Source organism: Diachasma alloeum, unplaced genomic scaffold (genome assembly GCF_001412515.2).
Source record: "Diachasma alloeum isolate Michigan unplaced genomic scaffold, Dall2.0 Dall_scaffold_00196, whole genome shotgun sequence".
Classification (NCBI taxonomy): Eukaryota; Metazoa; Arthropoda; class Insecta; order Hymenoptera; family Braconidae; genus Diachasma; species Diachasma alloeum.
The window spans coordinates 1321080-1344124 of NW_021680361.1; the positions used below are offsets into that span (position 1 = coordinate 1321080).

Genomic DNA, 23045 nt, shown 5'->3' on the forward strand with positions numbered 1-23045 from the left:
AAATATATATATAATCTATTCAAAATAGATATATAACGAGAAAGTGAATATAATCTCTTTATTAAACTAATATTTTGACAATATAACCCTCAAGTTACGACTGACTCCCTAGCAACGGAATAACAACTCCTGATGTCATCGGCAATGACGGTGGCGCATCGTATTAGTGGTGAACGATCCGCCGAGTTTTCAAGCAAGTGACAGCGATAACCGCACACTTCATGTTGTATTCCTACGAAGGTTTTGTGGGTTGCCCATCTAGAAACTGTATGTTTTTATTGTCCTAGGGCTGCTAACTCGAGTTAACCATACCTGTGCTTCGTTTAACAGACCTGGTCTGTTAAACGCCATTTAGCTTCCCTCAAGACAGCTATAGTAGGCGCTACCTAACGGGCCTGAATGACGAAAATTTTCTATATAACTCCTGTGATCAACACGAACCGATTGCACTTGGATCGCCTTAATAAGTTCACAACGCCCATGAATATTCAACGCAAGTTGTAAACCTCTTAGGCAATTCTACCTTGCGATTATGAATGAAAGTTCAAGATACTTCCAATAACGCAATTTTTCCCTACATTCCGGTCTACCTTACATTAAGAGAAAAACAGTGGAGTTCTCAAACAAGTCTTACTTGTGCCAAAAAAATCATTTGTTAAAAATAACCAGAAAATAATTTTTTTGTGCCGAGATTGTAAATTTTTATTGCAAAAATCGATTTACTCTTTTCAAAAAAATCTTATTCTCTCTGCAAGTAAGAAATGTAATTTGTAGCGCTACTTCTTTGTTATTTGATGCTCCCTTACGCATTTTGCTCCCGGCAAATGCTCGTTTTATATGAAACGAGGGATTGTAGTTCCCGTTTCGACTATTCAATAATCACAGACAAAAAATGAATTCTTAAATGAAATAATAATAATGATATGACAGCAATCTTGTAAGTTAGGGACAAAATATTTTTTCATAATTTGATAAGTTTCTTTTGTCTTTTATGAATAATCCGCCTCTTGAGCCACATATTTGAGGCTTTTGAATTCGAGGCAAATAATTATCTTTTTGGTAATTTTCTGCTAACGATTTTGTTGGCCCAAACAAGACATGTTTGAGAACTTCAATTAAGTTTTGATTTTGACAACTTCGGATGGCACTGAATCGTTTTTTTTCAAATATAGGTATTGTTGAGTCCTATCGATCGCCATTAATTAAAACTTGATTCATCAATAATTTTTTAAATTTTGATTTTTTTAGAAAATCGATTGTCTACGATATCTGAAAAAACTGTTCTGAATTGATTGAATAATGGCTTAAAAAATTTATTTAGATGTTCTTTTGACCGAATTCGAAGATGAAGGCGATAGCAATAATCATTTTTTTTATTTCTTCGAAAATTTTCAAAAATTTGTTTTTTTTTTGAAAATCGCAATTCCGGGGATATCTCTGAATATCATGCTTCAAATGAATTCAATCATAGCTTAAAATGTTTGTTTTAATGCCATTAAGTCGAATTTGAAAGATGATTACAATCTTCATTTCAGTTGATTTCATTTTTATGATGACTGTTGGAAATTTTGAATTCTTCATGAATTTTCCTAAAAATGAGCTTTCTGATGGTGTCTTCAAATATGATATTTGAAGTTCATTCAAGTGCGGGTAAATAAAATTTTTCCATTAACAATGGGTTGTACAGAAGAAAAGGATAATAAAAATAATAATGATGATACCATTCAACTAAGTTGAAAATCTGACCAAATTGATTAAAAAGAAATCTTATTCAATTTAATAAAATGAAATAATGAATTACACATGATAGAAGGAAATGATATGCAAAATAATCATTCGCAAGCATATTGCTAATTTATAACCAAAAATAACTATACTATATGCAATACAAGAGCAATTTTCCACTTGTCTCTCGTGTAGCGCAATTATTCCTTCAACAGTTCTGTTGAGGAATAAATCTCCGAGAAATCAAACACGTGAACCGCCAAAACACAATGGCCATTAAAAACCAATCAAAAAAGCACCGCTAAACCGAACACGTATGGCCTTTCAATCAATTGACGTACGAAACTTCAATTTTCTTTGTTTTCCCCGTGTGGCACGAAATAATCGCCTATGCAGAACCTTCGCATAAGCAATGAGAGCGTGAAGGCAAAAAAATGCGTTCACACTTATTTCGACATCGGGTGTTACGTTTAATGTCACGCTGCTTCTTGCTGAATGAATGTATTGGGAATCGTCGTAAGGAGACGATAATAGGGATTCTCGGCTTTTGTTTTGTTGTGCGTAATTGGAAAACGATTGTGCTGATGGAGAAATTCTTGGGTCGTTATGAAGACACTCGTGACTCATCATAGTCTGCTGTGAAATTCTTCTGCAATATGTAGTGGATATTTTGATAATACGGAGTGATACTGCGTGCAGAACAACCGCGTGGCCTCCGGCAAACTTCTCATCTTCATATTGCTTCCGAATGGGAGCATTGCCGTTTAAATTTAAGTTTCGAATTTGTTTGTGCTACATCATCCTATTACGATCCAAAAAATCCGAGTATGCCATTTTTAGATCGTGCCCCTGCTGTTAGAACAACTTTTGATCCGCGGACAAAATTTCTGCGACAAAGTAACCGACGACAATTTATCTATTGACAATTTTTCCACCGACAATTTTCCCCACATCCATTATTCCCGAGGTACAAAATAACCACCGACAAATTTTCTGGAGGTTTCATTCGGCTTTCATTCTCTACTGAAACAATATCAAGTGCAAAAAAGAAAAAAGTAACTCAGAAGTCAGATATAACATCAATTCGCAATTTTCAATTCAGTAACTCACATTTTACATACAATTCCAATGCTTCCGCCACTTCAGCAAACAAATTCCCCTCGATTCATAGAAGCCCGCTTTTACGATTGATAAATATGAGGTATTCCACGCCAAATGAGTCAACCGCTGACCCTCACCCTCTTGGAAATTGATGGCGATTTTTTCTGCGATTGGGGAGGTTGAAAAACTATATCCCAAATTTTGTCAGATTTTCTCGGCAGCCCAGTTCGGAGATATGATTTTTGTTTCGTTTTTCCGGTTTTTTTTTCAATAACTTGAGGTCTATTCATCCGATTTTGATTTATTAAGCATCATTTTTCATTTTTTACTGCCTGTAAGAATATTTTTAGTGAATTTTTTTTTCGAATTTTTTAGTGGATTTGATTGGAATTGAAAAGAGAGAGGGTTATCGGGAACCCTCCCTACTTACTGTCAATCCGAAATTGTAAACACATGAAATATCGGATAATTTATCGACGGATATAATGTACCAAGAATAAATTGGCGGCAAATGAGATGTCAACAATACAATTGTCGTTGGAGAAATTGTCATCAGTTTTCTTTTCATTTGGAAACTTCGTTCGCGGATCAAGAAGCGTGTTACTAAAAATTGGTTGTGAAATTTCAGGTTTTAAGGTATTTCCTGTACCGATCACCGGGGGGGAGGGGGGTGAAATGGAAGGGAAGTCTTATTGTTCTCGAGCCCTGATTCAATCTCTGAGCACGAAATTTTCCAATTTTCAAGTAACTATTTAAGTGTGCATTTTAACATTTTTTAAATATTGATTTTATTAATCAGATTGATTGATTTTTTGCTCATCACCTACGGGTGTCAACTAATTTTTATTGGATGTTTTTTTAATTATTGAAATAATATTAAAATGTGTCTCGAGTTGGTAAACATGCCGAATCTTTTCTCTCTCTCAGTTCCATGGTTCAACCCATACCTCTCCCATGATGCTCACTGACATTCGGATGACGCGCCTGCGCGTGAGGGCATAATTGCCCCGGAACTCATAATTTTCCGAATCATTTGTTCAAAACTTTCTTATGAAGTCTGAAAAAATCTGAAACTTATACGTGTTCTCAAGAAAGATTTGATTCATCACCCACTAGTTTTTCCTCAATAGTTCATAATTTTTTTGGGTGCCAGAGAAATTTACAAAAACATCCAAATTTCATTATTCTTTTTCTTGAGATTGAGATCTGAAAAAAATGTGCAAGAATTCTCAACGATGCAGCATACTCAGACATTTCTCCCATGAATTTTCCAATTTTTTTTCATTATTTTGACTTTTTACACGAAACACCTTAAGGAAGAAATTTAATTGATTTCAATAAAATCATATGAAATAATAAATTATGTACTATAGAAGCAGATGATGTGCAAAATGACAATTCGAAAGCATATTGCTAATTTATTAGCAAAAAACTATACTATATTAATATAAAAGCAATTTCCCACTTGGTTCCAATTGTAACTACAAAAAAAATTACAAACCCGTCTAAGAATTTTATACTGTAAGGATCTAAAAATGTCAAACGATGAATTTTTCAATGGATAAGTGAAAAATGTTTGCGGTCGTGGAGATAAGTGGGTGTGTGGTATTATCTGCTGGGTGGCATAGGCACTGCTACCCCTACGTTCTTTCAACCTCTAAAGGACAAAGTTCGATAACAAATCCCGTGAAAGGCTGTCGGAATAAGCGATGAAAGGTTTAACCTAAACACCAACAAAAATTTAATAGAACGAGCGTTGGGTGTTGATGCCCTTCCATTATGCCCTTTTTCCGGTCACATTCGATAGTCCTTTTTTCATTGGAAAAAGCAATGAGAACCGATGAGAATGAGGTGTCCCATTCTATCAGCCATTAAATTTTCATATTGCAATAAATAATTTGCTCATGTTCTAATTCATACGCTCACTGAATAAGATTTTAATCATAATTACAACTCAATTCTTTTTAGAACACCCTTTAGAGTGTGAATTTCTGGAATTCAATGTTTGTTGATACTCTGGTAATAAAAGTGGGTGCACACACTGTTATCAATTTTTAGTTAGTTCACACGGTAATTCAATTAAACTGTTGTTATCTCATCAATATAGTTCCGTGCTTAGAATCTGCTTCTTTTTATTCATATTAGAAATTTTCTATTTGGATATTAATATTATTTGTTCGAAGTGAAAAAATCGATCATCATTTTCATTATATTGCATTCAGATTCTCTTATCCTTAACGTAAAAAATGTGAGATAATCTCATAATTCGGGCTATTAATTCTAATCAACTTTGTTCGAAGAAAACCTTAGTAAACGCAATATTAAGAAAGTAGAATCATTTAATTTTCCTCTGACATAAATTTTTTGGACAATTATGATTCGTTTATTCCGCTCAAAAAAAGTACTGATGCAAGTCGACGTCGGCTTGATTCTAACTGATTATTTTCGGCTTGAATCAAAGCGAAAAATCGGTCTGAATCAAACCGAAGTCGGTCTGATTCAAGTCGATTCTTCCGGTTCCGGATATTCCGGTTTGCATCTGTCCGAGTCCGACTTGATTCTATGCTGTCAATTCGACGTGAAACAAGTCGATTCCCGGAATGATTCAGTCCGACTTGATTCAGACCGATTTTTCGGTCTGATGCGGACCGCCTTTTTTGGGTGTCATATTTCATAGAATGGTATTTAATTCACTTTTATGCCTCTAGGGACGGAAAACCGCGATTCTAACTTCGCTTCGCTCGGTTAAATCGCGGTTTTCAGTCCTCGAGGCATAAAATATCGTGTGCCCATAGGGAGTAAAAGTATTTTCTGACGAATGTGACGTTATAACCCGAGCCGAAGACGAGGGTTATAATCACATTCGTCAGAAAATACTTTTACTCCCTAGGGGCACAATATACTATTGTTTGTTAGGCGGGCTTCATGGAAATTCGACACAAGTCGATTATACTCAGGAAACCGCCTTACTCTCTCCATTCGTTCGAGATATTCGTCCGAGTTCTCATTTTCGATTCGAGATATTACTCATGCTTTTTTTTCTTAGAAAGGATCCCTCTCCTTTCCCTTCCTCTTTTTTGGTCCCTGTTTCGCTTCCAGTCATGGAATTCCCTTGCGTTAAGACTTGCGAAAAAGTTAACGCCCACAACTGAACTCGAACCTGATCCGTTCCGAACGTCTTGTCTCAGAAGTCATTCACGTTATCAAATGAGCCAAGGCTATCGGCAAGAATCTTCAGTAATTATCTCCTATCATGATTTGTGGTGGAAGATCGTCTACTTAAAAAAGAATTCTCAGAATGCTTGGTATCAAACATCCGAAATATTCAAAAGCCTAAGAGGAATTCCGTAGATAAGAGAACGCTACAAGAAATACCCATTGCTCCCCGGGTAGAAAAAAAACCGTCTTCTGATGATTTTTCGGAAGATCTTTGGGAGAAATCTTCCGAAAAACCTTCAGAAGATGGTTTTTTTCTACCCGGGTCATATTCAATAAATAATAAGCCAAGGTATTCACAAGTCTTTTACTAATGAATCGTAAAATTTATCGGCGGATATTCGTATGATTGATCAAATTTTCTACCAATCGACGCTTAATTTTCTATGAAATAAAATAACTGTAATTAAGTTGATCAAGCGGTCGCTACAATAGATCTTGATAGATTTAGGTGGTATAGGGGACTTCGTGCGCCTAGTCGCTCCATTCTAGAGTTATATAGGTGAGGTCAGGGCATTGCGTACGTCCAGCCACCTCAGTCTAGAATGCTTCCTTTTAACCTTAATCACCAAAAACTCAAATTGTCGGATAAATTCATACAGACATGACCCTGAACATCATTTCTTCACGTTTCATAACATTCTAGACCATTTGTGATCAAAATTAGAAAATCGAAAAATCGGTCAAATAAAAAGCTTCCATTGGGAAGCTACATCCTGGAAACAATCCATCAGCATTCATTATATTCCTTCTGGAGAGAATCATCAATGAAATTGATACTGGAATTTATTCGCATATGCAATCCCACTTTAGATACTCATCAACGGTTTTTCCTTTCTAATTTAAATAGAGGTTGAAATACCGATTAGAACGAGTAGAATGCGAAGAAGAAGCGAATGTCAACGATGAATTTTGTATTCACAACGGATTTTCTTGCAGAATCGCATTGACCATACCACCAGCGCGTGATGGCGAGGAAGCGAGCTCTATGGGGTATTCTAAATGCTACATGTACAGCGTTAATTTCACTGAATTGTTGAAGAATGGGACGATTCTAGTCGCTGACCCGTCCTGGCAGACTCAGAGGTGTCAGTATGGATGGGACTACAATTTTACGGATATTCCTTATGAGACAGTTGCATCTCAGGTATAGACAGAATATATATTCAATGGAATTTAATCAGTTTTTACATTGTTGTTTACTCATGCGTTCACGCCAGTAATAAAAAACTGAACTTTCAGATAAGTTGTACTGTCATGAAATCAATTGAATTCAATCGATTGGAATAATTACTGTTTTAAATTTTTATTATTGCGCAATCCTTCGTGATATTTCGCTCTAGTAAATAAGTAGAATTAATCAATGACTAATTTATTATCCTAATTCTTCACACGCGCAGTTTGAAAATAAATAACAGTGTTCATTTTCCCCAGGAGCTCATTTCTTCCAATTCAAACTATTGATGAGAATTCCATAATTGGGACATTCCACGTCATTGAGAGGAAAAAAATAGTCCCATTAAAATTTTTGTCGAACAAGTTATAGTGTCTCAGAATTTTTATATCTCAAAGAAATTTTTCCTTTTGATGATTCACCACTTTAAAAAAAGATATTTTACTTTTTTTAATCGGAAAAACATTGAATAATAAGATTTCTGTTATTTATTCTATTCATACTATCAAATGACAAGGATAAAAATTGAATTTATTCTTTATTTATTCTTCCATTATTCAATAAAATATATCCATTGTAGAACTCTCCCAGAGACTTTGAAAAATAATTTTTTTATTTCTTCCCGCCCACTTTTTTGCATTTTTTAAATTATTTCTCGTTGAAATATTGATATCCCTCTAATACTCGAAGAAAAAAGTGATTCGCTTTCTGCAATATATGAAAAAACCGGAAGAAAATGAAAATGTGACTATTTTTTGATCGAAATTACAAACATTTTTCAGAATATTGAATTTTTTTTTTAAAGAAATTTTGGTGTTTTAAAATTTTGATATCTCAAATGAATTTTTCTTTTGATGATTCATAACCAAAAAAAATACATTTTACGGAAAAAATGCAGGACTCTTTTTTTTTTTTGAAAAAACGTTTTTTTTTCATTAAAAAACTTGATGACAAAAACTTGATGACAATTTCTATCGACTTTTCTATAAACAATTCCATTTGTTTAAAAGAATAGACATTTTGTAAAATTCTTGTAAAAAAACATTGTTGTAAAAATCTGAAAAAATTATATGTTGGGGCACATATGTCAGGACCTTCAGCTAAATTTTCAGAATCCGCTCGCTCATAGTTATTGACCAATGATTTTTTTTAAAACAAAAGTCTTAATATTCAATTGAATTTCATCCAAATTATCAGAACAAAAAAGATTTCGAGCTGAAAAAATTTTGAAACACCATAACATCTTCTTTGAAGAAATGTTGTTTTTCGGAAAATTTTTGGTCACGGAGTCTTCCATAAAATATCGAAAAACCAGAAAAAAAATGAAAATGTGAAATTTTTTTTGATCGAAATAAAAAAAAAAGTAGTAGTTCGAATATTTTTTATTTCAAATGTCTCAACTACAAAGTTTTGTTTTTTCTCAGTATGATTGGGTCTGCGAGCAAGCGGCATTACCCACAATCTCCCAGAGCATATTCTTTGTGGGCGCAATTTTCGGGGGATTGATATTTGGATTTATAGCAGACAGATATGGAAGAATTCCTGCACTTGTTGGGTGTAATGTCGTGGGCTGTATTGCAGGATGTTTCACAGCCCTAGCCACAAATTTCTGGCAATTTACACTGTGTCGATTTTTCGTGGGCTTCGCCTTCGATAATTGCTTCACAATGATGTACATTCTAGGTGGGTAAATATTTTCAGATATTCATAACCTAAAAATACGTATCAAGTCTATTTTGGGAAGGTTTCATTCAATGTTGGCTCAATGAATATTTAAAAAGATCTGATGAAATCGCCTGTTCAGTTTCGATCGTTTCTCATAAATGACAAAAATAAGATATTTGATTAGATACACGATAGCTATTTATGTTGAGTAAACATAGGGATTCAAATACAGATACTAGACAAATGCCGATGCTTCGGCTTCTGTTGCCGACGAATATGACGCAAGAATTTTATCGTTTGTTTTGCTTTTTTTATCGACGCATCACAGCTAGGTAATTAGCGAAGGCGCTGGACTCTTCCTTATCGTTAGAAGCACGCGACTATTTCCTTTGTAACTTGTAGGTGTCGATTTTACGAGTTTTTCAAGTGAATTATTCGTGTGTAATCATACATGATGATAGGCAGACGTGGTCATCTAGGTTCTCGAGGCGCGTGCCACTATAGATTGTGTGCACGCTGATAGAAGAAATGGTTTTTATTGAGATGTTTCTTTTCTGGAACAAGTATTATATACTTGGAGCAATTTCAAGTAAATAAGATCTTACGGTGAATATCAATTATTTCTTCTTGAGATACATTTGCTTGAAACAAATAAAACAGTCCTTGGGGTCAAGTCACATGCATTCACCACAAAAAATGGAAAAGTTATATTTTTTTTAACCTAATATAATCTCCAGTGAAAAAATTTTCTACCTTCATGAATTGATCGAAAATTTATACCTAGGAGATCATTACATTGAGGAATGAATTGAATGTTTAAATTGAGTTTTCCGTACATTACATTGAACGAAATTTGTGATATCCAAGTTTGTGTTGAATTGCCGTAATCCGTGATTCTGTTATTGTAAACTAATGCGATTGTTTTTAGTCAAGAAATATAAATTTCTTTCTACTCAACGACATCTTACTACAACCTCAAAGCTTTTTCCATGTAACAATATTCATCTTAATTTGACATACGAAATACTCACTTCAATTATAAGCTACTTGGAACAACGTACGATCATGTTGATTGAGATAACAACGTATTTAGTCATGAGAATAATTTTTATTTTTGACTAAACCAACGAATTTCTGGAGTTAGCAAACTTTTGGCTAGAATGAAGTCAAATGTTTTCATTATAGCGACAAATAAATGGAATTTCAATTCTAGAGAAGTTCGATTTCTTCTAATCAAATGTATGTATCGACGTCGGTGGCCGAGTGGGCTAGACGCAAGTCTAGTGTGTGAAAGGTTGTGAGTTCAATTCCCCGTGGAACCGAATTTTTCAACGGAAGGCTCCGGCGAGCGGGAGGTTTCTAATAGAGTAACTGCCTGTACCGGTATGGGTTTCCTGTGGTTTCTCATGCTACTTCTATGTTCTATAGGAGTGCGAATGCGATACAGTGTAGAATCCACAGCCGCAGCCACAGCATGGTAGAAAAACCGATTTTTTGTAGATTTTTCTTAGCCGATGGCTATTNTAACTGCCTGTACCGGTATGGGTTTCCTGTGGTTTCTCATGCTACTTCTATGTTCTATAGGAGTGCGAATGCGATACAGTGTAGAATCCACAGCCGCAGCCACAGCATGGTAGAAAAACCGATTTTTTGTAGATTTTTCTTAGCCGATGGCTATTTTCATGAGAAAAAAGCGATCGAGTGAGGTCCAAGACAGAGATTTTGAGTATAAAAACGTACTTTTGTTGCGTAATTTTCCTAACAACTTGTTTATGATGATTGGGTGGTATCCAGGAGATAACATGTCCTTTACAGGGCACCAATTGTAAGAGGGAAGTACTTTTACAAGTCAGAAGATGATATAGAATGTTTCCATACCATTATTATTTATTTATATCCATTTATTTATATTTTATGGGCTTTTGTACTTTTCACGTACAAAATCAAAAAAACCACGGGAACTTGCAATACCGATAGGAGGGACCCCTAACCTCTACGTGCGACGGGTTCCGTTACCCCTTAAAGCATTTTCTTGTATACATAACCTTATATGACTTTGTTCGCTATACTCTCTACTTTTTTTGCGATATTGACGACGATATGTTTCTGGACAGATACAGTAGAACCTAGCAGTTCGCACACTGTCAAAACGCATAGGATCTACTTATTTGCATATTTTTGTCATTCCGGCCGTAAGGCAGCGTTTCACGGACGCTTCGCTCCGCGTCCGTGAATCTCTGCCTACGGCCATCATGACAAAAAATATTGTTCGTCATACGGCCAAAAAAAAACTTTTCTGACAAATATGATTGCAGCCCTCGCCTTCGGCTCGTGCTGCAAACCTCATATTCGCCAGAAAAGTTTTTTTCGGCCTAATGACGAAATATTCTATATTCGCTCTAGATATTCGCATATTACGAACTGCCTTTTTATTCCTTTTGTAATTAATCACCCGATTCTGAGACTGGTATCCTGGTATTTCAAATTCGCTTCAAAGTCGATGCGTTGAATAATGAGAAATATTCCAATGAATCCGAGAAACTCTGAAGCTATTGAACTATTTCCTTCAGAAATCCAGAACTTTTTTCTAATAAATGATTTTATTGCCCCATGTTTGTGCCAATTTGTGTAGACATATGAATAATAAATTTATTTGTAATTGAAATTTCTCAACAAATACTTTAATAATGTCTCGCAAACTCAATCTACTCCGACTAATTGAAGAGAGAACCTGTCAAATTCATCAAAGTTACTCTGAGAATAGGTCATTCCTTCATTCCTGAATTATATTTTGTTATGTCAATTTTAATTTTAGTCTTTGATTAATGTGATTAATGATGTAGTTTATGATATAAATAGTTAGGTCGTGCAGTGCAAAAAGTATGTAAACTGCTAGGTCTTGAGAATTAAACTGTGAATTAAATAATCCAGAAATAAGCGTCAGAGAGCTAATATAAGTTTATCGAGATACGCGATAGCGTATCGACCAAGAAAATTTTTGACTCTGATTGTATAAAACATCAGGCCGATCGCTGCCGTGTATCTATACACGAAGCAACTACCCCCACCACTACCTACGAATCATATCCATTAAATAAAATACAAACATGATGAGCTGCATGAAAAATACTCTTAGTTACATTATATAAATTGGCCACAAGCTTCTCATTGATGTAACGTTTTGTTCGAACCAATATTTAAAAAAATACGCGCATAGCAACGGGTTCATATGCACATTCTCGCATTTCACATCAACTCCAATCATTTTTTTGTTACGGAGTTGGTAGCAGTGCAATACAACCACACGTACCAAGGAGGGAAGCCCGGTAATTTACAAATTGAATATGGTGCACGAATGATGAATTCCACAGATATTTATCAATCGACTTTCGTGCACAAATGAATTCTCGAAGAAGCAAATTCAGTCGGAAAATCTTGAATAAATAATTAAAAGTCGGTGCAATTAACGACTGTGGAATAGAACTATTTGTTTTACTTCGATTGTTAATTGGAAAGATGATTTATCGTGTGAAAAATAAATGAGCCGAATTGAATTGAAAATGAAAAAATTTACAGGATATAAAAACGATTCCTTGTTTATTTTGAAAAAAATAATGAAATCTCCCTAAAAAAACAAAAACAAATGTTTTTGTAAAAAAACTGCGCCAAGAAAAAGTTTTTGTTTGATTCTTACTGGGAAGTAGAAATTTTTGAAAATTACCATCATATGTGAATCACATGACGGTTACTTAAGATTGAAATGTAAATGATACGGGAGTCTTCTGAAGATGCTGTGGGTGTCTACTAAATGGAGTGAACGAAATTGTCATGATCTAGAACCTGTCACCGATTATTAGGAATATGTCCCCGTTTTCCAGTCGACCGGAGGGCGAAGCCCCTCGGGGTTGGCGAGCTGAGCGAGCAAGGGGCATAGCCGCCTAGTTGAAGGATATAGGTATAATATGATAGATCCAAGGTTCAATCACGAAAACAATAGTCTGAATTATCATGAGCTCAGCTAAGCACCATGCATTTTGTTCCCGACGAAATACAGCACTCTGAATGGAAATATCTCGATAACTATTAAAAATTCATTGAGACATGCCATGTGAGAAACGAAGGGGATTTTACGACAAATAGAATGGCTTTTTACTCATGTCTTTACGATTTGCAATTATTGAAATGTTGAAATTAGTTCTAGTCCGTGACTCAAGACCTTCAGCTTCTAAGAGAGTGAGTACACGTGCTTTCCTATCAACCCACGTTCATATCTCGAGAACTAGGAGTCATAGAGATGTGAATAACGGTGAAGGTGATAAGGGATTCATATGAAACACCCGTATAGGAGTCATACTATCACTTGGATGAATGAAGTTTCATTGTAGAGCTCGAAAAGATGCTCTAAAACTTGAACAATCGCGCGGAGGACGAAACCCCTCGGGGTTTGCGAGCCAAGCGAACAGAGGGCATAGCCCCCTAATTGAAGGTAGTGATGCCGCGAGAGACTTTACGAGACAAAATTTTGGATCGATTGTCTTGGTCTCAGTGAGCATGGAAATCTTTGGTCCCGTCTCAGTATCGAAATACGAAGTATCAACTCTTCTCGTGATAACTCCGAGGTAATTTATCTCGTCTTGGTTTCAAGTTTTTGGTGTTGTTTAGTATAAATCTCGCTTTTTGTCTCAGTTTGTCTGATCTCGGCATTCTGCGTATAAAAAACGGGAAAAACTGGAAATCAAGATGAGATAAATTGACTCGGAATCATCACGGGAGGAGTCGATACTGCGTATTTCGAGACGGAGACGAGACAAAAAATTCCTGTGTTCATTGAGACTAAGAGAAACCCTCCAAAGTATTCTCTCGTGATGTCTCGTAAAGTCTCTCGCGGCATCACTAGTTGAAAGACATAAGTATAATAAGATGGATGGAAAATTCAATCAGGGAAATAACATTCTGAATCATCATGAGCTCAGCTAAGCGCCATGCATTTTGTTCTCCATAAAATACCGCACTCTCAATGAAAATATCTCCATAACTATTGAAAATTCATCGAGACATGCCATGTGAGAAATGAAGGGGATTTTACGACAAATAAAATAACTTTTTACTCACGTCTTTACGACTTGCAATTATTGAAATGTTAAAATTAGTTCTAGTCCGTGACTCAAGACCTTCAGCTTCTAAAAGAGTGAGTACACGTGGTTTCCTATCAACCAACGTTCATATCTCGAGAACTAGGAGTCGTAGAAATATGAATAAGGGTGAAGCTGATAAGGGATTCATATAAAACACCAGTATAGGAGTCATACTATAACTTGGATAAATCAAGCCTCATTTTCGACCTCGAAAAGATGCTCTAAAGCTTGAACAGTCGCGCGGAGGGCGAAGCCCCTCAAGACTGGCGAGCCGAGCGAGCAGGGGACATAGCCCCCTAGTTGAAGGATATAGGTTTAATAAAATAGATCGAAGATTCAATCAGGGAAACAATATTTTGAATTATCATAAGCTCAGCTAAGCACCATGTATTTTGTTCTCGATAAAATGCCGAGCTCTCAATGGAAATATCTCGATAACTATAAAAAATTCACCGAGACATGCCGTGTGAGAAATAAAGGGGATTTTATAACAAATAAAAACATTTTTTACTCGTGTCTTCATGACTTGCAGTTATTGAAATGTTAAAATTCGTTCGAGTCTGCGAGTCGAGATCTTCAGTTTTTAAGAGAGCGGGTACATATCAGCAATCGGTCCTATCCCAAGAACTAGGAGTCGTAAAGATGCGAAAAAAAAGGCAGTTGATTCGTTGTGAAATCTCCGACATTTTCGAAAACCTTATTTTTTTGGCATGAAATCAATTCCTGGTAAAATTCTGAATATAAATAAATTTGTTACGATTCCGAACAAATGATTTTTTTTTTGTGGAAAATTGATTGTTTATAAATTATTTATAGAAAATGTTTATAATTTTCAAAAGTGGCAATTTTTCAATTCTTTCATTAATCTTTCCCCAAAACTGAACTTTCTAATTTTTTTTTAGATTTAAAACTGTTTTCTAAACGTTTAATATTGAGATTCAAATTTAGATCTTCTAAATTTAAATAATAAAATAATTGAAAAATCTCCGGAAACTTAGGGTCAAATGGGGCTTCAATGAATGCTCTGATGTTCGACAACAAAAGCAGACAAGCATTTCATTGAGGAAAAATAGCTAAAATCCTTGGGTATCTGTAAACTCATCAAAGTTAGAACTCATGGGAAAAATTATCAATGGTGAACAATTTTTTTGCCTTTTTGAATTTACTTTTCCTTGTTGCACTCAACGACTCAACCGAAGTTTATTCATACAATACTTCAACCCGCGGATATGAGCAGTGACAGCGACCTTGAGGTAGTGCCAGTGGAGCTAAGGGAAAAAGACCGTCACACTTGTACAGCAGTTAATGTCCACTGACAATTGTATCGAGTCACCGTGCAACAGTCACTGTTACGCCTTCTCCGGTTCCGGCGACATTCGAATCGAGAGGCTATGAAGGTCACACCCAAAGTCTTTCCGATCCAATTGGTTTCTTCACTCTCCTTTCCTCATTTTTTTTCTCAATGATCTTTTTTTTTTCTCGCCATTAGCTCAGGGTACCTGTCATAGTCAGGGTCGTCGACTCATTTACCACAAGATTATCCGTGTTATCCAATACTGCATCTTGAAATTGTTGACTTTTACATGAGTGTAAAAATGTGGGGGTCATTGGACTTTCAGTTATTATTGATTACATAAGTGAGAGTAATTACGCGATTGAGAGGAGAAAACTTGTTAATACCGAGATTAATCGTGATTTCATGCATCGTGATTATGAGGTTATTATTGGGATCTATATTTTATCGTGTGGAATCATGCATTATGCAGAATTTTAATTGACACATCTCCCGAAAGATCGAATGGTGAGGGTGCAGTGGCACCGATTGATTAATTATGATCTCTCATTTCTTATTATGATGAATTATGATCTCTCATTTCTTTCGATTACAAATTTCCAATCTATTTCGATCATTTCTATGTTCGAAATACTTTTTTTAATAACTTTTCCTTTTTTCCCACATATTTCCAGCATTCTTTCATTTTGCTAGCTTGCCTTTTAGATAATTGGAAACTAATTAATATGGATAGAAAAAGTGACAACGTCGTGCTGTTCGAGGTACAAGCTGGCAGCCCTAATTCACTCAGCTGTTATGTTCCTTCTCATAGCGAAATGTATCATCACAACTCCATTCATATTTGCCGCGCTTAACCCTTCACGATACCTAACCTCCACGTTGTCGCTATTCCAAGTTGCGCACGCAGAATTCGTATTTTTTAAAAGTATTTTAAATTAGAAAGGTCTAAAGAATTCTCCTACGCCACTTGGATTATTTTTTGAATGTTCCTCCATGAAAGCTCCATCCAAGTACGAAATTTCAGGAAAATGGCGCCTTTTTTTTCATTTTTAACTAGGGGGCTCCGCTCCCTGCTCGCTTCGTTCACCGTCACGAGGGGGGGGGGGACTTCGTCCACCACGCTCGTTTCGCTCGCTCCCTCCCCCCATGCGACCATGCGGGTATGACCATGGAGGTTTCTTCAACAGTTTTATTAATCAAATTTAACCGTAAAATGAGATGTGCATAGACAATTTTTAATGGATGCATATGGAGATGTACATTTATTAATGAAACGTGAATCAAAAGGGACGATAGACAATAAGAGTACCAAAATATGAATGTTATTGAAGAAATGAAAAAAAGAGAGAAAACAAAACCAATCAGGCAAACCTGTTAAAGGCAACAGAAATAGCAGTTCTGAGAGTATGAGAGGGGGCATATATGAGGGAGGCATATATCAGGGGGGCATATATGAAGGGGTTCTTAGATATGAGGGGGTATCGATATATGGCCCGACCCTGAACCAACATTGATTCAATCCTGGACCAACATTGGCCCGACCCTGGGCCGACATTGCCACCTTAGCGTCGCCTGAATCAGAAATCTCCCCTGAATTTTAGTGACTCCTAAATCCCAAGCGTCGCCTGAATTTTTGGTCTTATTTTTTTATTATATACAGAGATATTTTTCTCTGAATTCTCATAAGAGCCCGTGTTAAAATACGTTTTTGGAAAAATTCCTAAGTTTGCATAGAACTTTCTAGAAAATCATAGAATGTATAAAAAAAATCATCAATCTCTCAACTTTTTTTCGACCTCCTCTGACTACGCCGTAAATGCCTTAAATCTTTCGTACGTGTACCCGAGTGGAAATTACTTCAGGCCCACCTGAAGCACGATCAGGTTTTTGTAAGGTTCGACTGATCCAGTAATTCCTGATGAGAACCTGACCAAGTTTTGATCCAGCAGATCGGATCCGAAAAACTACAAACGGGTTCAGATCAAGTTCTGATCAGGTAGACATGATCAGATGATGCCTGATGAGAGCCTGACCAAGTTCTGATCCAGCAGATCGAATCCGAAAAACTACAGGCGGGTTCAGATCAAGTTCTGATCGGGTAGACAGGATCAGATGATGCCTGTTGAAAACCTGACCAAGTTTTGATCCAGTAAATCGGATCCGAAAAATTGCAGGATGATTCAAATCAAGGGTAGTCTGACAGTTTTTCCCCGGACAAAATTTCCCGGACAAAATCTCCCTGAAAAAAAATTCCCCAGACAAAATCTCCCAGACAAAATCTCCCCGAAAAAAAAAATTTCCCCGGACAAAATCTCCCCGAAGAAAAATTTCCCCTTGAAAGAAACCCTTTGGAAAAAAAATTTCCCTGGACAATTGCTTTTTACGAAATTTCCTCGAAAAAATTCCTTTCAACGAGTCTTCTGAGAGGTAAATTTTCCGCAAATAACAATCCGTATGAATTTAATCCCCGAGGTGTCACTCTACTTTTAGTACTGTATGTGTGGGTTAATCCCTGTTCGTGTGTTGCTATTCAAGCGATTTGTGTACAACTGTAATTGTCGATGGTGATAAAATTCGGCTCATTTTATTCCCATCGTTGATAATTCGGTAGTCGGGATTGAGCTCCCAGGACAAGCAGTTGAATACATACAAGTGTGTTCTACTGTATTTCAAAGTGTTGGAAATAATTATTCGGGCCGTTGATAGTACTTTTTTTTCTTGTATTTCCTGGAGTGCTCAAATTTACAAAATCAAACAAAGGAGGCACGATTCTAGTGAATGAGGAAGGATATACGTATTACCTTCATGACAAAAATTCGAAGAGAGTGATTTGGAGATGTGTGGAGTATATGAAAGGTTGCAGAGGGGGACTTATTTTGGCCGGATCCGATTTCCTAATCGCAAATTCCTTTCTTAGGGAGATTTTGTCCGGGGAAACTCTTTTTCGGGGAGATTTTCTCTGGGGAGATGTTGTCCGGAAAAAAACAGTCCTAGAATCAGATCAAGTTCTGATCAGGTAGGCACCATTTCACCCTGAAATCGGCTGCCTGACCCCAATTTGAGCAAATTCGGATTTGATGTCTTTGATCGGCATTTGAACGGGGTCAATTGAAGAGAAAATGATCAGATTCTGATCCGGCCCACCTGAGATCAATTTTAATAAGTTTATCGGATAATTTAATTAACTATTATTATACTATTCAAATTAAGTGTTATCAACCATTATCAATCATTATTTTCAATCTTTAAAAAGGATCATTATACTTTAATTAAAATAAATTAAATTAATTTAATTTAAAGAATTTAATTTAATTAATCAATTTAATTAACAGTCAGCCCTTCTCAAATGTACAGAAGGGAGGGATGATCATGCCGTAAATACGTATTAGAGGAGTATCAAACTTACACGTAAATGATCTTGAGAAAAAAAATTACCAAATGTCCATTTATTTATTAATGTTATTGTTATTATCATTATTATTATTCATTAATGAAATAAATAAAAATTTAATTAAACATATTTTATCTCTGAGAATACACACGCACATCCGCGAGATCAGGAATCATCGTAAATTCAACGAATACCCCGATACAAATCATATAAGCAATGTACAGGTTACTCAATAGTAATAGCGCGATAGCGTAGTGGTTAGGGCATAGGATTAATAATCATAGGGTCCCTGGTTCGATCCCCAGCATCGGTAAAATAATAATAAGCTTTTTCAAGGTAATAACAGTAGAGATTCATTAAGAGAAGCGGCCTACGGTGAAAGAATTGAATTATCTTTTGTTTTGGATTAATTATCATTGATAATTGTTATTGATACTGACTGACAGGTCATCCGGTTTTCATACAGTTGACCTGATCAAGTTCGGATCCATTCGTCCTGATCAAATCCGGATTGGTCAGAGGCGTAACAAGTCTGATCAGTGGTCAGGTCTAACTTGATCCAAACTTGATCAAAACCTGACTAGACCGGAATTTCCACTCGGGTAGTTTGATGAAGTTAATCCAGATAGTTCATTTCCAATTGACACTTGTATAAGAATACCCGTGTGATAGTGGAAAAACACTCCTAGTCTTCCATATCCGATTTCCTTGTTTTAAAGTCTGATGAGTGCACGTGCACGTGATGAATTGTCATGCGACAATGTTTTCTGTTTCAAATGATATTTGATAAGAATTCATAACATCTCCGGACAGACATTCCTTCGGTCTATTATTCATGTTCGTGAACTATGTATGCAGAATATACACCTATCTTACAATTAGCTATAGAAATTATTCATCTTCTGTTAGATTCAATGCAGTCAAGATTTTTTCATAAAGTCCATCGTTCATCCAATTGAATAATTCATTGTGTAAAATCAGACAGATATACATTACCTTGATTAATCGATTGATCAATTTCCATCCTTTGACGATTTCCCACACATGAAAAAAATTCCGAGAAAAACCTAACAAATTCGATAGAAAATTCTATTCAATTTCTATTAAACTTCTACTGAAGTTTCTAGGAGTTTTCAGCAGATTCCGCGCGGAATCCCGCAGCTTTACTGCGTGGTTCTTTAAATAGAAAATATCCTATTGAAACTATTGTATAGAATACAATAGAAGAATTCAATTCTCAATTTAAAGAAGGATTTAATTTTTTTCAGTAGAATTTCGTCTTTCTATACGACTTTTCCTATTGAGACATGTTCTACAGGAATTTCTCACAATTTCCTAATTTTTTCCACTCTATTTTTCGTCTGTTTGCATTACAAAATTTGGGCAGAAAAACTTGAAAAATTTGGGTCGAGGAATTTCTATAGAACATATCTCAATAGAATAAGTTGTATAGAAGAATCGAATTCTATTGATTTTTTCTATAGAATATTTCCTAGTGAAAATTTCCATTGTAAAAAAATGCGCATATAAGTTGCGGAATTGTTCTATAGAATCGGGAAGGAACTAATAGAAAGTTGAATAGAAGTCCAACAGAATTCCTAGCGAATTCCATAGAAAATTCTATGGAATTTCTATTAAACTTCTATTGAAAATTCTACTAGTTTTAGGCCAAATCTATTCGTAAATTTTGCAGTTTTATTGTGCGTTTTTTATAGAAAACGTCCAATTGGAATTAGTTCAAAGAAACAATCAGTAAAAATTCATTTTTCTATACGACTTTTCCTGTCGAGGCATTTTCTATAGAAATTCCTCACAATTTCCTAATTTTTGCTACTTTATTTTTCCGCTCTTGTCATTAAAAAATCATACAGAAAAAATTTGAGTCCCAGAATTTCTACAGAAAATATCTCGGTATTCGGAAATAGTATATTTCGTTACGAGTGCAAAAAAGAGCCTTCAGCTCGTGCTATAAACCTCCCACGATCCAAAAAACACTTTTCCCACGAGTATTGAACGATATTTTTCATCACAATGTGTGGAAAAGGGACGTTTTAGGCGAAGCGTGCCTAAAAAGTTACTTTTTCGCACAGCGTGATGAAAATTATTTTCCGTTATACTGCGTCCGAGAGTTTTTAGCCAGACAATTCTCTTGACATGATTAATAAATTCCTGGATAAATGTTTGATAAAAATATGAAGTCAGTGTAATCTGAGTTTTATGTACGAAAACTTATCTATACTGTTTACTGTCTGCAAATTAAACGTTTAAGGTTTAAAAATGTTTAATATAAAAACTATTTCGATAGAACGAGTTCTATAGAAAAATCTAATTCTATAAATTGTGCCTATAGAATATTTTCCATTGAACGTTTCTGTTTAGCTGCTGAATAAACTGCAGAATTCTTCAGTGCAATCAAGAAAAACTAATAGAAAGTTCAATAGAAGTACAATAGAATTTCCAATGAATGCGCTAGGTTTTTCTATAAAATTTTGTCATACGTGCCCTTTCCTCTTCAAATTTATTTTCCATCTTTCTGGAGAGCTTTCGTTATTTTTCTTGCGCCATAATTAAATGTTCATCATCACATTCCTCCCGTCATATCTCCATCAGTGGCATCTTCATCCGAGTCACTGCAGTGAAGGTAATCAAATTTGCGTAATAACGCATCGAAAGTGAATATTGAATAATCGAAATAACTGTAATTCATCGTTACGCATTACCTCTAGACGCACTGAAGACGCTCGTCATGACGTAGCGGGGAGTCCCGTCCACTCATTTTCACATGATTACCATAATTGGATGGCTTTTGCAACGGAATTGTGGAAAAGAAATACGCGAGGCGTTCATAACGATTCCGTGGCCTTCTGACAATTAACGGTTCTCAGATTAATCTTTTGGTTATTGTTTTGTCTCTGACAGGTTCAAAGATTAACTCAAGGTCACATGAGATTACTAGAATAATATCGACGTCTGATGAGAAATCGTTTTTTTTCTCTTTCAAAACTGAAAACAGTGTGAAACAATTTTGTGTACGATTGTGTGACCTCTGGGGCTAAATGCACTGTCATGATTCACAAGGTTGAGATATGAAAAGCTAAGCCGCGTTGAGTGCGATTACTGAGAGGATGGGTGACAAGATGTGCTATGGAAATGGAAGAGTGCGAGGCTCCCGGTAAAAAATCGAAAGGGGATTCCAGCTGAGGGACTGTCGGATGAGAGTGTTTCTATTGATAATGCAGTTCACTGTACATTTTTCCCACTATTTTAAGTCTTGTATTTGACCAATTTTTCGCTTTTCTAATTGTGATTGCAAATGGTCTAGAATGTTATGAAATGTGAAGAAATGATGTTTTTTGAGTCGGTTTCGGACGTCCGAAGGGTTTTCTCCCCTTAATATGATCTAATTCGACTTCACTTTCATCGAATGAACGTATGGTATAGATATACTAGGGGGCTTCGCCCCCTGCTCGCTTCGCTCGCCAATCCCCGGGGGGGCTTCGCTCTCCCCCCCCCCCNCCCCCCCCCCAATCTTCTTTGGTCTGTTTAGGTGTTCGTATTATATAGAAAAAAAATTGATAGAATAATTGACCTCCTTTGAAATATTGAGAGTTTTATTACTTACAATAGGCTACAACCAACGCTTTTTGTCTTGAGACTCACATTTTCATTTTTCTATTTATTCACATAGAATAGGATGAGCTATATTCTTTATCATTATTTTTCAAGGATTTAATCGCCATATAATCCTCACGTGATCCCATATGAACTTATAGAGATTTTATCATATTAAAGCACTAGAGATTTCAATTTACTTTAATATTTGATGAAATTTCCAATATGAAAGAATATCTCTCCATATAATAAAAAAATATGGAGGTTTAGAAATTCAGGATACGCTCCTGATTCATCTCATGAGGGTCATAGATAAGGGTCAGAATCAGGAGCGCATCCTGAATTTCTGAACCTCTTTATAACGCAATTGATTAGTGAAGGAATCGGCGACGGTGGCCGAAGTGATTAAATCGCTCGGCCGGATGACGTGACTCGTGAGGCGTGGGTTCGAGTACGGCTTGGAGCAATTGGAATTTTTTAATCTTTCGGAAACCTTCGAACGGAAGTCTAGACACCGAGAATCATCGAAGTGTGTTAAAAAAACATTCTCTGATGAAGCTCGGTCGATGGACGGCCGTGTCCACCAAGGTTTTCCATGGTTTCTCTTGGTCACCAGGAGAGTCTGTACGTGGGGTGCAGCTCCTGAGGTACAATGCGACACGGTTCGAGAGGAAGTTGGCCCATGGAACCGCAAATACGTAAAAATTTGAATAGGGTATATATGGCAAGGAT

The 23045-nt window shown here is 36.0% G+C and overlaps 1 protein-coding gene across 1 annotated transcript in view; it reads left to right on the top strand.

The window, feature by feature from the left end:
• Positions 1-23045, top strand: part of LOC107048690 (organic cation transporter protein) — a 39653-nt gene that overhangs the window by 10592 nt on the left and 6016 nt on the right. Inside the window, exons 2-3 of the mRNA XM_015272004.1 lie at positions 6982-7189; positions 8641-8899. Coding sequence (XP_015127490.1) covers positions 6982-7189; positions 8641-8899 — 467 coding nt within the window. The remainder of the gene's footprint in view (positions 1-6981; positions 7190-8640; positions 8900-23045) is intronic.